Source organism: Miniopterus natalensis, chromosome 10 (assembly GCF_054644295.1).
Source record: "Miniopterus natalensis isolate mMinNat1 chromosome 10, mMinNat1.hap1, whole genome shotgun sequence".
Classification (NCBI taxonomy): Eukaryota; Metazoa; Chordata; class Mammalia; order Chiroptera; family Miniopteridae; genus Miniopterus; species Miniopterus natalensis.
In genome coordinates this window covers 75,801,453-75,818,661 of record NC_142090.1, presented here as the reverse complement: position 1 = coordinate 75,818,661, position 17,209 = coordinate 75,801,453, and the positions used below count along the sequence as shown (strand labels likewise).

General features: G+C 44.8%; 1 protein-coding gene across 1 annotated transcript in view; it reads left to right on the top strand.

Annotated features, from left to right (window-relative positions):
* JAZF1 (JAZF zinc finger 1) overlaps positions 1-17,209 on the top strand; it is a 277,405-nt gene that overhangs the window by 150,721 nt on the left and 109,475 nt on the right. The window contains exon 2 of the mRNA XM_087821231.1: positions 9,372-9,444. Within this exon, the coding sequence (XP_087677357.1) occupies positions 9,372-9,444 (73 nt within the window). The remainder of the gene's footprint in view (positions 1-9,371; positions 9,445-17,209) is intronic.

Here is a 17,209-nt window from a genome sequence, read left to right as displayed (position 1 = left end):
TCGGCCCTCAATCAATACTTACTGATGAATTGGCTGAGTTAGATTATAACCAAGTTCTTAGAGTGCTCGGATTTTTACTGTCTAGCATTGTTTTGTTGTGAGGGATGTGCTCTGGCTCCAGGGCCTGCTGGAATGCGTGGCTCTAGGATGGGATTCCCAGCACTTCGGTTCCTATCTGTATCATGAGTCCCTTATCTCTCCTTTTTGAGGCCCAGACTTCTTGGCTCTGCAAAACGTCTCACCACACATCAGAAGCAGACCTCTTGTCTGTCAAACCCTTTCACTTTCCAGCGACTTCCTTAGTTTTGGTAATGAGGCACTCAGAAGAATAGCATCAGAAAAAGATCTCGTATTTCCATCTCTCCTCTCACCAAATCTTACATGTCTGTATTCCAGTTTCTCCACCATTCTCCACACCACCACCAGTTATCTTTGTAAAACATGGACCACATCAGTTTACACCTTCAGCAGCTCTCCACTGTCTACAGAATTAAGTCTGACCACTTAGAGAGCGTTCCCAGCCGTCCAGGATCCGGGCCCAGTCTGCACTGCAGGACTCACACTGGACTTCTCGCCAGTCCCTCGTTCCTGCTGCCGCTCATCTGCTCAACCGTTTTCTGTTCTGACTCACCATTTTCTCACCTTTTCTGTCTGGAGATTTAGGTTAAGGCTCACATAAACTTTTCTTGCAAGACATTTCTCTGGTTCTCACAGAGAATCATGCTTGCTTTCTACAGCAGTTAGTACCTTTTTCTGTATTCTTACATCACAGTCTGTCTTGGCTTGTTAACTGTGAAGTGGGTTGTCTTTCTTGCTCAATTGTGAATCCGCTGGCTTAGAATTTCCCTTGAGCAAGTAGCACATGGCAAGAACTCAGTATGTCGCTCTTAAAATTAATTCAGTTTCTTTGTCTCCATTCAGAAGGTCCGAGCCCTGATGTAAGTTCAAACACCCTCTTCTGTCATTCTCATTTCGTAGCTTCCTAACCAGCCTTCCAGCCTCTTGATTTGGACCACAGAAAATAACAGAAATTGTCATCTAGAAGCAACCAAGGAACAAGAGCTCTGTTTCTCATAATATTCATGTAGCTCTAAAGCAGGGTTTCTCAACATGGACATTTTTAAGCCAGATAGTTTTTTATTGGGGGATGGAGCAGGGTTGGAGACTGTCCCGTGTGTGTGCCGTAGGATGTTTAGCAGTATCCCTGGCTGCTACCTACTAGATGCCAGTAGGATCCTGCCTGCAGTCATCTCCAGACATTGCCAGGATGGAGCCAGTCAGTACCACTGGTACCTCTAAAAATATACTATAACTAATGAATATTAGCCTTCAGCCCTACTACCCATAGTACCCACAGACTTCTCATGGGTATTTTCTGCCTCAAATGTAATGCCATTTTTAGACCTATGCCTCATTTCCTTTCTTCAAAACCCAGTTCAGTTCCTGTTCATCCCTAAAGCCTTTCCAAATTAGACCTATCTGCCCCCTCCCCATTATTCTGAATTTTGCACCATTTCATAGCCCTCTGAACATCTGTGCTTAATGAGATCTATCTTCATGTAAATATAGATGCTGGTACAGTCATTTAGACATGGGTCTGTTTTCCTGTCCTGTCTGACTCTCCTAGTTGAACTCTCTGAGCCGGATGTCCATCCTCGTGTCTTTTGTGTTATGCACATCTGGGACATTTCATTTACCTGGCATACGTCACAGGGAGCCCTGGGCTGAGTGAGGGCTTGTGGCCTCTAAGCTCCGGTCCCTTAAGCAGCTTCCATTTTTGGTGGGGTGTTGAGACAGATTTGCAAATATATGTAGCTCAGCACATGGTAGAGGTGGTGTGTAGGCCAGCACCTTGGAGGAAAGGGGGGGGCGGGGAGTTGGTCAAACAATTTTAGTCAAAAGGGCTCTGTCCATAATCAAATATTTCCCTCCAGCCTTGAGGAGAGGACTTTGAGAGTCTCGTTTTCCATACCTTCTCTCTTGGCCCTAAGAGTTACCCACCAGCAGCCGGCTTCTCTTCCAGAGACCTGCTTATAGGCTCTCCTACCAGCCAGGGTGAGACAGAAGCTCCTTATGGTCTTTGTATTACATGCTACTTGGATCCACCATCAGGCTGGTTCCTGAGGAAGCAGACGTATAAATGTGTGTGTGCATGCACACATGTGTAGGATTAAATGGGACCAAGTTTTGGCCTTACTCCTGTTTGAAAGGATTTTATTGTTGCATAATTCCAGCACCCCAGTCTCCAGGGCTGCTGTATATGGAGATACAGGTGTGTACCTCACAAGCATACCTGGGAGCACAGTGGTCCCTGGCAGGCTCCCCTGTCACAGGTAATAAGGTGACAGAGAACTTGAGTAGATAAATTACACCCTGTCACCACTCAAGAAGATGGACTGATAGTCTTGGACACAGGGCTGCACATCTTACACTTAGGGAAAAGTAGCTTCCACTCTCCAGCAGCCAGTAACCCTAGAGTTAGAAAAACCCCCAGTCAGGACTGTCTGCTTCTAATGCCAGATACTGGGGTGTGTTTGTACAGCATTCTCGCGCATTGTCGCGGGATGAATGATGTTTATTCATGCACTTGTGCAGGAAAACCCGGGCTACGAATGTGAACACGAATGCTTTCTTTAATAGACGGTGCTATTGAGCTGCACAGTGTCCCTGACTTTCAGATGTTTAACTCGTAAAGTTTACAGCAACACTTAACTGCGTCTGGATCCCACATTGAATGTGGGAAGGCAGGGATCGCTCTGTAATTTGCACCGCCTGCCTGTAATGGAAATTACGGCTTGGGAAAAGTTTCAAATGACGTGTCTATAAACGAAGGAAAAGTTGATCCATTCAAAGGCTGGTTATGTGCAATTGTAGGATTTTTTTTATTTTATTTTTTTCGAAAGGGCCATTGCCAACAAGAAAATACTTATTTCAGCAGCTGAAGTAAACTAGCCGTGAATTAAAAGTTGGTCTTTGTAAATTGTTGGTTCCTCAAATTCAGTCCTGAGTGGAGTGAAAGTTTCAGCAGAACTGGGCTGGGCTTTTAAGAGAGCTGTAAAGATGGTGTGGAAGCCCGTGTTGCAACTGGATGGTGGCAATGAGTTGACTTCAGAGGACAAGCAGCCTTTTTAATGGTCAGAATGTTGGCCCAGTGGGACTTGGGACACAGGGCCTCTGCTCCTAGACCTGCAATTTAGTGGATTTGTGTAAGTAGGTTTGTCACATCCCCCACTCCCCAGCATCCATTTGTCTACATCTCGGCTCCTGTCTCCTTGTCTCTCTCCCCGACCACTTGTTTGTTTTAGTGTCTCCCATTCATGCCCGTAACTTTCCTTTGAATGTCTAATGATTGTTCCTTGGCTGTTGTTGGCTCATATTTAAGATTGAGGCAATAAAAAGCTGATGAGAGACTCTGGATGGAGCTTGCTGACCATGGACTTAACTGTAGGGAGGTCATTTAATTAGGGAATAGCCAGATGTCCACATCTGGAAGTCTCTTCCCTGAGCCCACTTCACTTAATCAGAGAGGAATCTTCCTGACCGGCTGCCAATGTGCTTGGGAACCGTGGAGCAGGCGTATTTCCCCATTTAGTCCCCCTGTTTTCAGCACTGCACAGGCAGACCTCAGATACTGGGGGTTCGGTTCCAGACCACCGCAATAAAAGGAGCACTGCAATAAAGTGAGCGGCAGTCCCTGCTAGTGGAAGCGCTTGCCTTCAGTTTGTAAAAAACCCATCTATGAAGAGCAATATAGCGAGGCATGCCTGTGCTCTCCCAGTCCCCCTCAGCCATGGTTGGTCTCCTGGGTCAGTCTCTAGATAATCAGCCTTCTCAACAGCCTTTCTATGTTCAGCCCTGACCATTCCCTTCCTTGCCTATTGCTGTACGTGGCACCTCCAAGTCCAGGGTCTCCTGGGGCTTCTACAGTGGGTTCACCGCCTATTTTTTGTTAATAATCCTCACCTGAGGATACTTTTTTCCATGGACTTTTAAAGAGTGGAAAGAGGGTGCGGGGGGAAAGAGAGCGAGCGAGAGAGAGAGAGAAAAACATTGATCGGTTGCCTCCCACACAGGCCCCAACTGGGGCCAGGGATCAAACCTGCAACCCAGGTATGTGCCCTTGACTGTGAATGGAATGCATGACCCTTTGGTGCACAGGCTGATGCTCTAACCACTGAGAACACTGGCCAGGGCAAGGTTCACCTCCTTTATCATGGGTCTCCCCTGCTGCAGGCCCTTGAAGTTGTAGCTTCCTTACTCCCTAGGTCACTTTCCCTCCTGAATGGGTTTCCCATCTTTCAGAGCTCTGGTCAGAATCACTCATCTGATGTGTCCCCTTCCTTCTAGCCCTGGGAATTTACTCATTTATTTCTGCTTTAGCGGGACCTTGGATGATAAAAGAAACAAATGCCCTTGATCGGTCTGCCACGTTTGACCAAAACCTTCCATTTTCTCATTATAAAATCTGTGTATCCATTCAGTGCATCTCCCAGCCCTGGGCACTGAGCTGAGTGCTGGAGAGGTGAAGGAAGCTGAGACAGTTCACCTCTGAGAAGCAGGGAAAGGGGAAAGGATGTGCCTGGATAAAGCCTGCACGGTGACACGTACAGGGACAGTGCCAGCTTGAAGCGGTGCAGAGTGGAGGGATGTGACAAGCTCGGCCAGGGACTTGTGGAAGGCCGTGCTGAGTAAATGAAAATGCTGTGGCTTCATGAACTCAACCGTGGGGGGAACACCGCACCCAGACTGTGCCCTTTAATTATTACCAAGTGAGTCCAAAGAAAAGTGGTGCATCCAGCCCAGATCTTAGCACTCACTGCGCTGGCTGGGTGGGCCTATGCCCCTCCGGGGTCTTCCAGGGCTGGAAACCGCCCACTGCGCCCCACCCACAGCCGCTCAGGCCTCTCACGGTTGCCTAGCACACTCAGAAAAGAGTCTGGCCTTGGGAAGATGGAGAATGTGCAGAGAGGCCTTCTCAGGGTGTGTGACATCACATCTTCCCCTCACCGCCCCCTCAGCCTGCGAACAGCTGACAGCTGATAGAGGCCTCATCAGTGTTGAGAGCTACTACCGCTGATTCCTGACTTTCTTATAAGGAATTCCGCGTATATAAAATCCCAGCCATGTAGACTAGCTGCAGCGTAGTCAAAGCCCATGAGCTCATCAATTAGCCTCCGTTAACCCCGCAAGCAACTTTGGTATTGTTTCCATTTAGGCTTGAAGATAGCACCAGAAAAGGTTCAACGTATGTCACAAATTCAGACACTCGGCTGCCACTAGTTCTCAGTGCCACAGACAGCACAGCTGATGAACAGGGCCTCACTGATGGAACGAGGTGGTCCATGCAATTGCCCCTCCTTGGTCCTGTTGCAATTCCAGCTCCTATGGAGAAGGATCTGAATGTCGTCCTTTCCTTATTTCTGTCACCTGCCTCACCTTCTTCTTTGCCACTCGAGAAGTTGTGGGAGCTACAGAAACCTTCCACTTTGTGCCTGTGCCTGGTCCGTACTGTATAGTGGCATGTCCAAGCTATGACCCTGAGGTGGGAATGATAGAGGAATAGCTCTGCAGTAAGGACCGTCCTTGAGAGGACACTGTCTTTTTACAAACTCTGAAGGAAGCTCATAGGTTTTTATCGCTTGGGTATTTTCAAATACATTTTAATGTTTGAATTATCTTAGCCCTCAGTCGTCTTGAACTCTGTGTGTGTGCAAGCAGTGGTATGAGGCAGAGAACAGTAATCTCTCGGTGTGTTTTGGGGTATCCCCCAACCTGCTGAAAAGGTTTGGGTTATCTTCCTGCCTCCTAATGATATAAAAGTGGCAGAGTCGTATGTGTGTCTGAAGACAGCAGCCACGTTATAGAAATGCTTGCGTTCTTGCCAGTCACCAGCCTAAGGAGCATCACGTGGCTATGAAAATCCAAGTGTTTCTGTCCCCCAGATCCTTTACTGAGACGGATTATATCTCTGGGCGATGGCAGCCAACGTTCCAGTTTCATATTTTTATTGGTGTCGTAAACAAGCAGGCCAGAGAAATATCTGGGAGGCTGCATGCAACAGACACAGCAATTCATATCATGTTTCTTTGTGGAGCAACTTCTATGTGAAAAACTTCTCAGCGGCGCAGCACATGGTATATGGATGTCCTCACTGAGCTCGGTACTGGCCGGTGGGTGGTGCTGTGCCCAGTTTATGCTGGTAACGTGCATCGGGCCTTCCTGAGAAGTGCGTCGCCGTCCTGCTGTGACAATCCTAGTCTCGTCCCGGCGCGTTTTTAGCCTCAGTTACTTTTCGGTCAGGAAGAGGGAAATCATGGAGGCAGCCGTTATACTCATAGCGAATGTGAAGGGTTCAGTGGCGAAATTAAAGCCATAAAATGGTGAGTCACGGTCACCACAAACCAGTCAGCCGGGAAGCGCGGCGGGGCCCTGATTAGCGCCGTGCAGGCCTGTCCAGATCTGTGGGCACCGAGTGCCTCATTGCGCTTTAAGGACTCAAAGCTTTAATGGATGTTCCAAAGGTTGCCCAAGGAAACATCTAATGTGAAAAAGATGTTTTAGGCCTGGTGACGTCTGTCTGGAAGTTCTGCTTCCCTGTCGGTTACCAGAGCCTGCCTTCTAGAAACAGAGGAGAGTCCTGCCTGAGGTGCTTCCAGGTGGTCTCTTTGTCTTGGAGAGGTTGGCATTTAGAAGCTCCTGGAAGTCCATTTCACCACTCATCACATCAGGGCACGTGAGCCTCCGTCTAGCAGAGGTCATGGGAAGGCGGTGAAACAAAGTAAGAAAACATCTCAAAACCTTGCTTTGCAAATAGAAGGCAAACATTCTTGATTCTCTGAGAAGCAATATTACAAGACACAGTTTGTGTGACTATCAGTAGCCAACACCCTTTTTTTGAGCATCAGACCTGTAGAATTTTGTATAAGGTACTTTCCGCCCCTTTTCCAAAGAATACTGGACTGTGCAGAAGAAAAGAGCAATATAAATTGTGTGTGTGTGCCCTACACACACACACACACACTAATAAAAGAAAAATAAAAGTTAAGGCAGCTTAGGGAGGTAGTATTGGAAAATTTTCAAAAATGATATAATCTGGAAACCAAGGAAAGCTTTAGGAGATGGTTTGTGGGAATGCTGTCAGCCTGGGCGTCAGTTACCAAAATACAGGCAAGAGTGGAAGACATAGAAATGTTGATTGGCCTCTTGACTCTTTTCCCCTTTATGCGCATGTTTTAGACTCGGAACGGTATTCTTTTCTGTCAAAATAACTTCCCTTATGTAATCCTGCACCGATGCCTCTCTGAAGGAGTGAGTTTTAGGGATCAGGCTCAGGCCCCCGTCTCAAAAGCTAGGCGCCTCAGTCTGTTCCTGAACTTGAAGCAGAATGGCTCTGAGTTCTCGATGTTTCCCACACAGACATTTGCTGTCATCACCGTGTTCTTTCTCGTCTCCCCCCTTTCTTTTCATTTCGTGGTTTTCATCTCCGATCTCTTGTGTCGCACTTCATTAAGCGCCTAGAAAGACCTTGCACGGTCTGCCTGTCAGTCGCCACTTGCACACGTGGCCTGCCCAGCGCTCCAACGGACTGTTTTAGGGATAAAACGCCTTCCCCTGGTGAGCGTCTTTCCACTGCCTCTCCTCCCGTGAGCACGAGCGATGTGCACAAAACCTTCCTCTGGGACACGAGGACATGCTTTGGGGCTCCGGCAGACCCGGATGAGTGGGAGTCAGGGCTGTGTTTGGAAACCACCTTTCCCTCCAGGAGTGCTGTCGTGTATTTGGAGAACCACACGTGTAGTTGTGGCCAGTGATCTACAAACTGTCTCAGTTGCGGCGTGGTCCTCGTAGGAGGGAGAGGACATGCTGGCTTACTACCTGTTCTCACTTGTGCTGTCAAAACCTTGAGCCCGGCTGGCGTGGCTCAGGGCTTGAGCATTGACCCAGGAACCAAGAGATCACAGTTCGATTCCCGGTCAGGGCACAGGCCTGGCTTGCGGGCTGATCCCCAGTAGGGGGTGTGCAGGAGGCAGCCGATCGATGGTGTTTCTTTCTCCCTTCCTCTCTCTCTCAAATTCAATAAAAACATATTTTTTTTAAAAAAAAGGCCTTGAGACTCGACTTGATGGAGCCACTCAGAGAATCTTTGTCTCTTGTTTCCAACGTTGGCTCTCAAGGACCTGCAGATGGCAAAGACCCAGGCAGCAGGGTTTCTGAAATCCTTGGCACAGGAAAAACAATGGCGTGAACGTGACATTATCAACACACCAGGAGTAGATTTGCTACCACTGTCCAGTTTCAGGCCGGCCATGGGAAAGCCTTGAAAATTGATTGTTTGTGCTGTCGTTTCTGCCACCGTGCCCCGCGCCACTGTGTCTGCGCCCTGCCCATCCCCCGTTGGTGCACTTGGGAGTTAGGGGTGGATGTGACATCTACCACATGCCGCAAACACTTCCGTACGAAGGTGCTGGAAACGACATCTGTCATTGCATCAAAGACGGTGCGACTGCCAAGTGCAGCTGGAGGAGTTCTAACAATGAGCTGGTTTTCAACGAGGTTCTAGTGAGAAGAAATCTGTGTGCAGACCGAACCTTTTTCTAAGGAAACACAAATGTGCTCCTTTCCCGCCCATCTTACTGCATAAACGTTGTTTTTGCATATGTAGCACAATCGTGTGTCTCCATGAAAAGCCGTGAAGACCTTTCTAGCTGTGAAGAAGGTGTTTTTTGGGCGGTGTTGGAGAAGCAGCTTTATTCAAGGTTGCTAGGGTGTTGAATTCTGTCTCTTGGGGAGGGACAGCCCTCTGATGAATGTGGCATTTGTGGATCCCGAACCAGTGTGAGAATTTCTGATCGAGAGTCTAGAAAAGTTATAATAAAGTCATTCCACAATTAAAAAGAAGAGCTGCCCTCCAGGACATGAATCCCCATCCAGAAAAGCATTCAGCAAACAAGAGCAATGCTCTGTAGATTTTTCAAATTGATGGTGCTTTCCAATGGCAACTAATTTGTTCCAGCCTTGAAGTGAGCATAATTAACAGAGACTTTCTTTCTTAGGCCGATTAACCACCAAAAACCATGCCAACATTGTAACTGTAAGCAGTGAAAACCAATATTTATGAGGGGGATTGTGCAAGAGTTTGCGTGACAGATGGACATTTTATCACTGTTGATGTTTGGAATTCCCTTGAACAGTAATGCAATATCTTGTTATTTATGAATGAATGGACAAACGATTGTGCTTTGCCGAGTTCTCTTTAAAAAGAGGTCTACTAAATTAATCGTTTTCTCTGTCTAGCCTCTATTACTTTATGTTAGGTAGGCTCGTATATCCTGATGCAAAAGCTGAAAATCATAATTGTGTTTTTATTACAGATACAGATCCACGTGTTTTAGAAAAACAAGAATTACAGCAGCCAACCTATGTTGCCCTCAGTTACATTAATAGGTAAGCCATTTTCAGAATTTATAGCAACCTCATCGCTGCCACATGTTTATTTTTTTAAATGTATCTTTTTAACAGAGTAGAAAAAAAGGTTTTCAGTTTTAAAATATATACAGGAGATTATTGAAAATCAACCTTTATGTGGAATGTTCTTGTTTCTCTGGTGGGGAGATGTAGGAGGTAGTTCTCTGTGCACACGGCTGAAACATGACTGATTTATACGCTCATTCTGGAACTATTTTGTATGCAGAGTTAGAATATACTCTTTGGACTTCATAGGGCAGTTTGGGAGATTAATGGATTTATGTTTGAGTGAAACTTTTAAACGCTGGGGCAAAGAGGTACTTTATGAATTCAGGACGTTGTTGGAATATCAGAATATATCAGGATATAACACACTGAAATAATTCAGCATCAGAAAGTTATTTAGGAGAAGCTCACCTTTGAGTAAAACCATTCTCGACAGCTGACCTGCACTATGTAGATTGTAGAGCATCGTGAGTTTTTACTGAAGGTGAACGTGTGAGCACGAGTTTCGAGAAGAGTTAGAACTCGGTCTGTTGGGCCTGAGAGAGGACTTGGTGTTTCAGCAGCTTAAATAATTCAAGGAGACAGTGATTTTTGGAGAGGACCTGAAATCAGCTTACGTTAAGAAAACTGACACCCCTGAAGAGAGAGAAAGCAAAAGCAAACTAGTTTTTAATGAGAACGACAAATTCTGTTTGTAATTCAGTGGTGACTTCCTATTGACTGTCCCTTGTTTATTTACAGTGAAGAGTGTGTTTTCTGTCTGTTGGTACCAGAGCTGAGGGTCAGGGTCAGACGTGAAAGCTGGGAATGAGTTATTTGTACTGTTTCATTTTAATGTCCTTTTAGAAAATGGACTTCAGTCTTGTGTAGAGGGAGTTTTGAATGGGAGTTGACTGCGCTGTTTCAAACTCTTGTATGAAGCATGGTTTTTAAAGGATTTATTAACATAAACATCTATTTGCACATCTCTGTTGTATTTCCTACTTACCGGCCTCCCCTGAAAGTGAGAGAAAAGATCTACAGTTTATCACGACCCATAATTTTTGAGATGTTTAAAGTAGAACGCCTTTGAAATCACATCGGATGCAAATAAAGATGTATATGCTTATCTGGATTACTCACAAAACCTGTTATTTCCAGCGATTTAGCGTGGGTTTGGAAAAGTCTTTAATTATACATTAGAATTATGTGAATGTTAATTCGCCTGCCAATATCGAGGGATAGGATGACTAGGCTCATAGAATAACTGTGGTATTGAGTAGGACTTTTTAATGCTATGGCTATTGCGTATTGGGTCAAATATGTTACCTGGCTGTATACAACTTCGAGTGATACTAAGCCTTGTTCTGATAAGAGGCTGAGGTTTCACATTCATTCTTCCTGCTTGGATTGTCAGCCATGCTGGCAGAAGGATCTGTTCATTACACAGGTGTTGTACTCACTAAAGAAAGAAATATCCTGCCAGGTGTGATCTGGGACTGCAGAAAGAGCTGAAAGGGACAGGAGCCACACACACAAAACCACCAGAGAACTTGAATCACTGGTGACAGTTTAGCATAAACTGTGCAGTGGGATATGCCCGAATCCTAGAGAGTTGGCGAGATCAGTGGATGTGAGGTTTCTTGGATGAGTCTTCTGGGAGAAAATGAGTCATTTTTTAAAATAATATTTTATTATTACAGCCGTACAGCATTATTACAGCATTGTAGAAAATTAGAAAGTATAATCAAACAAAAACTTTTTAAATTCAAACATCACATTCCCACCACCCCCATATGACTACTGGTAACGCCTTAACACATTTCTCAGATTATCTTTTAAAAAATACATAGATAATTTTTAACCAAAAGCTGCCATCCTGTTTTGCAATCTACTCTTTAGTCACTGATCTCTGCTTTTCCATTTCAGTACACTTGAATCTAATCTATGTCTAATCCAGATCATAGTTAGATCTTCCCAGATGATCTGAACAAATCCTTTATAGCTGTTTGTCTCATCCAGTGTCCAACCGAAAACCTCGCACGGCACCTGGGCGTTTTGCCCCTCGTTTCCTTTCATCTGGCACAGTCCCTTCTGTTGACAGTGACCTGTTGAAGAGATGGGCCAGGTGTCCCACAGAAGGCTCCCACCTGCTGGGTTTTCTTCTGGTCGCTCCTCAAGCTGTCACGTGATGTGTCTTCCACTTTCTATATTTATTATAAACTAGAATTTGCCTCTGGAGAAGACACATCTTGAAGCGGACACATCATTGTATTTAGAGACCTGAGGAAACAGAACTTATCCCGTCTCATCCTGGCCGCTAGAGGACCGGACGTGTGTGGGCCACCAGCGCGTCGGCTGGTGGTTTGCAGACGGGAGAACTGTGTGGAAGGTCCCCAGGTTCTAACAACCCTCCTCTCCGGGATCCCTTTCTAGACGGTGCCACATGCATAACAGTGTTTGACACAAGGTGGACACTCTAGGTGTGTGTGTGGATGTAAATAAACACCTAGGAAACGGGAGAGGGCAGGGCAATGGTCAGCAGCTCGGAGGAGGCCGCATCTGGCCACAGGGAAGCTTTTATAAAAGGCATCACGTTGGGGCCTTAGTCTCCAAAGGGACCCGTCGAAAGTCACACGAAGCCAGTACGGATTCAAGAAGAGACAAATATGGGTTAAAATGTGAAAGAAAGTCAGCTTGACAGCAATATCCTGACTTCAGCAGAAAAGAGGACTAAAAAAAAAGTTGAACAAATAAAAGATTTTTTTTCCTTAAACCTCAGGGGAAAATAAAGTCTAATTTTGCTGAGCAGTGAAGGCAGGAAAAGAATTAATATTTCGCTGCTCATATATCTATTTGTCCAACTCTAATGGACTTTTGGGCATGTCAAAATTGAGAAACCTCCTTTGGCAATAACAGAGTTGGGATCCTTAAAATGGAGCTAGCTTTTTGGATTATAAAAAGAAAAGAATTGAGTAGAAATGGGAGCCTTTATTTATATCTTTTTAATATTGCTTCACTCTGGAATATAATGTGCTGAATAAACCTTTAATTCCTTTAAAAATACATCTGTTACAATACCTGAGCAAATTTTAAAATAGAAATAGTTTAATGAGAATGAGGGAGACTGAATGAGTGAAGGTGTGGGAACAGTTCTGCAGAAAAAAGATGGATATAAATTTTAAGGATGGGAAGTTCTATTAATTTTGTGACTTGAACAATGACAAGTCTATGTAATGGGAAATGTAATTGCTTAGTCTGTATATTATTTATACATCTGGAAAATAAAGTGTAATGGGCAAGAAGAAAAGCTAGATTTTGAATGAAAGAGAATATAGAAATAACACTAGAAAAAGCAAAAAATAACACTCTGATGCCTTGTGCTCTATGCTAAGCATTTTTACTTTGCTGTTTCATTTAATCTTGACGGTAACCATATGAAGGAGGTACTATAATCTCTATTTTACAGGTGCAGAAGTTAAGACTCAGAAGTTAAATAACTTGCCCTAGTTCCCCAGGTGGCACTCCAGGGGTGTACTGGGTTCAAACCTGCCTAGTTAGGCTCCAGGATCTGTGTTCCTAATCTTTCATAATCTGGCCTGTTGGGATATCAGAGAGTAAAGTTAGTGGTTTAGAAAAGTAAGAGGAGAATTTGGAAAACTAATGTTGGAAAAATAGGGTAGGACAGCTGAGCTGAGGGGACACATACAAAAACAAGAGTAATTACCATGCTGTAGATAATTGGAGGGTAGCAACCTAATAAAATGAAACGGTAGGAGACAGAAGAAGCTAAAAATGTTATAAGAGGTGACCAGTAGCTCCTAAATGATATATCGCCACTAGGAAATGGGTGTGCAAGGCACATCCTAGCTTAGCAGGCCTCAGCTCTGGTAGGAAAGGACGCCTTAGGGCCTTAGATGAGGATCAGGGCAGAGCACATGAGTGCCCGGGAAGCTGCCTCCCACCCCTCCTCGCCTAACAGGCAGGCGATGGGCGAGCTGCAGAGTCAAGTCAGTTGAGTCTCCGTAAGAAGGTTGACCAGAAGCCCTAGGCTACAGCTGGATATTTCCTTCAGGTTATTATGATGTAGTTCAGGTGACAAGATAGCTTATTAATAACTTATGCCCCAGAAATGGATAACTGAGATGATTTAAAGATATAATAACATACATGGTCATGGCCATTAATTAAACTGTCTTCTCTACAAAATGTTCTTATTAAAATAATACAAGTTGATGTTTCCAAATTAACTTTAATTTTTAAAATATGTATATCATTTTTGTATAAGCTGTAAAGGAATATCATGCCTAGGCACAAACTGCTACCTCCTTGCTCCCAATCCTTGTCATTTACTACCTAATAAAAATTTAATATTCTCTTATACCTAAACTACAGTTCTACGCAAACTCCCCTCACTGCCTGGCATGGTAGCAGTTAGGTTTGACCTAAAAATGGATTTTTATTTAACCTAGTGTTTGCTATTAAAGTTAAACAGCAAATTCTAAAATAGGTTTCGTAGAGCAGTAGTTCCAAGGGGTATTCACCAGTTTCTCTCTCTCTCTCTCTCTCTCTCACACACACACACACACACACACACACACACCCACCCACCCCCGAGTTACCCCAGAAGGGTTCTTTGGTCGATTAAGTTTGGGAAATCCAGGGTTAAGTAAATGGGTTTCTTTACCACAGGATTTGTCAGATCCTCTCCTATGCTGATGTGCACGTTACATCTCCAGAACGGATAATGTAATTCCCATACGTACCTGACCCCAGAGCACTTTGCTCGAAGCTTCTGACGGGACTAGTTCTGCGTGTACCAGTTGGGCATTGCTAGAATATCTCTCTTCCCCCACATCCTCAACTCCCCCAGGAACCCTGAGCTTCTCTTCCTCGTCTGATTCCAATGCAGAACTCTCTTTTTTTCTCATGGTCAGAATTGTGCCTTGATCTGCTAATTCAGTCCACTTCTACACTTTGCCTCTTAGGATCCATTTACTTCTCACAACTTGCCCAGACATCTAGCTGGCTTCTATTAAAAATAAAGTTGTTGTTGTTTTGTTTTTACTTAGAAACTGTCACTCTTTATTCACCCCCACCCCACCTGCAATGTAATTCTCTCTTTGAGAAGGGGGGCGATGCCAGGGTTAAGAGCGCGGCCTCAGGAGTCGGTCAGCTCAGCTTTGAGTCTTGTCTCTGCTCTTTGCGAGCTATGTGGGCGATTTGGTGAGTCTCTGCCTCTGCTTTCCTATCTCTATTAACAATTCCTCCCTTATAATATTAAATCAATTCGTGCATATAAAGCGCATGTAACAGTGCCTGTGACGCAGAGTTATATAAGTAATAGGTCTTCTTTTTCTTTATATTCTGCTCATGCTACATCACCCCTTTCTCTGAAGCAACAGTTAGAGGAAGCATTGCTTTGGAGCAGGGCCACCACAGTCCCCCCAGGAAGTAAACTCCATGAGGAAGAGACATTGCATGTCTCCCACGGCAGTGTCCCCAGCCCCCAGAACAGTGTCTGGCACATAGTAGACTCTCAATAAATATTTATTGAATGAGTAAATGAATGAGTGTAAATTTGTGTGAAAGTGAAGAAATAAGTGATTCTGGGAACTCTAGGGCGACTTCTGTGAGAAACCAAGAGCCTCTACTATCTGTGTGCACTGAGAGGGCTGTGTGATGAAAATGGAATGTTATATAACTTTTATTCAGCATCTGTATGGAATTCAGCATCAAAATATACTACAGGATGTCCATCACTAGTTCTTCCACCATAACCGACCGGACAGATGTATGAGGTGTAATGGTTTTCGGCCTCAGGTCAGTAGGCAGGCAGTACAAGACTGAGGTCCCCAAGACGAAGGAAACAGGAGGTGAGTTCTTTGTCACCTGGCTCGCTCTGAGGACGGTTTCCCTTTGCAGGAGAGTGAGCTGACGCTCAGGCACAGCAGTCCCACTGAGCCGAGGAAGGAGGGGTCAGAGTTGAAGCAACTGAAGTTGCTGGAATCTGTAGCACAGGGGAATTGGAGGTGAGGCATCTGTGCAGAAAGGGGCCATGAAAGTTTGTATGGCTCCATGGCTGGGGGGTGGGCTGCACCTCTTCAGGGTAAGGCTGTGAGTCACCAAAGAGTAGGGATGAGAGGACTGAAGATGAAACAGTGAGACCAGCAGGCAAGTGGTGCCTGGAGGCATTGCATTCTAGCTCTGCCAGCGTGGAAACAGCTTAATACCCCCGTCTTCCAAATGAGATACCAGGAAGACCTCAAATTAGAAATCAGGACTTTGTCCTAGAGTGTGACCTGCTCCAGCAGCACCCTAACAAAACCTAAAACCAAGACCCCGGAAGACCTTCAGAGGAGACGGAGTTTGGAGGTGAATCCTGACAAATTAGAAGGTCTTAGAAACACTTTGGGCTTTCCCCAGATTTGACCTAATGAAGCATAAATCTAGGCCTACACAGGTTCAACATGATCAGCCTGAAATTGAACTAACAGGAATGAGTCCAATAACACAATGTCTAATACACAGTAAAAAATTGCTAGACATGAAAGAGACAGGGAAATCTAACCCTTAGACAAGAAAATAAAAAACAGTCAATAGAGACCCTCCCCTGAGATGGCCCAGATGTTAGATTTAGGAAACAAAGACTTTAAAGCAGTCATTATAAATGTGTTCAAGAACTTAAAGGAAAAATATACTAAATAAGAGGTTGTTTTGAATGAAAATAAAATCAGTCTGGATGCTGGGTTGTGTTTTTTCAATCCACCTTCCAGGATGTGAACTGCTTAATAAAAGCCACCTTCCTCTTCCCCACTTTTATTCCCACTCCAAAACCTCAGCTAATTCCCCCAAACCCTCGCTCTTGCTGTTTCAGTTGGACTCATTCTTGCCAGATTATAGTCTGTCATAGCCTTGTAAAAAATGCTGTAATTAGCCAAGTGTGCACTGGCCTTTTATTTATTCTATACGAACAAGCCTGAAGCATTTGACTTTTTTTAAATCTAAGGGCAGTGGGCTTTTTTTTTTGCTTTTCTTTTCTTTTTTTTTTTTGCTTCATGAAACCACCTGTTTGTGGTCTTGGGAGAGCAGTCAGATTTATTACAGTACAAGACATGCTTTTCTTTTCCCCTCCTTTGTCCACCAGACCTGAAGCTCTTGTGTGTGCCCAGCCCCAGGCTGAAGTTTGGGGCCTGATGCGTGCGGTAAACATGTTGCTTGCTGTCAGATCCCCAACACCAGACGCTGTGCTACCATTCCCGTAGCCTGTGTTTTTATGGACATCGGTTGAAACAAAGCGGAGCTGGGTGCCTGCCAGATTTTCCGTGTAATGTTCCTAACCTGATTTGGCTTGCTCACTGTGTGCTGCAAAAAACATGTGCATTCAAGGGACACTGGGAAGCTGGAGAGGGCCCTTCTGTGACATTTTGGCTTGCTCCCATGTGCTGCTGGCGTAAAACACATGGTACTTCTGGCAAGGTGAGCCTTGGCAGCGCTGGAGGGTTTGTTTCGCTTGTTAGGCCTCCTGGTGTAATTTACTTTGTCATCTACAGTTTGTTCTCAGGGCAATTATTGTTTTAAAACAGGTTCCTTTTACAACTCAACATCAGGTCATTTTTCTAGTCTTATCTCCACCCATCAGTATTTATGACTAATTTTTATTTTATGCATCTTTGAGTTCAGTTCAAAGCTGCATTACTTTTTTTTTTCTCCTTCCAAAATCTTCAAACTTATTACAGGTCAATAGAGATTGAGTGAT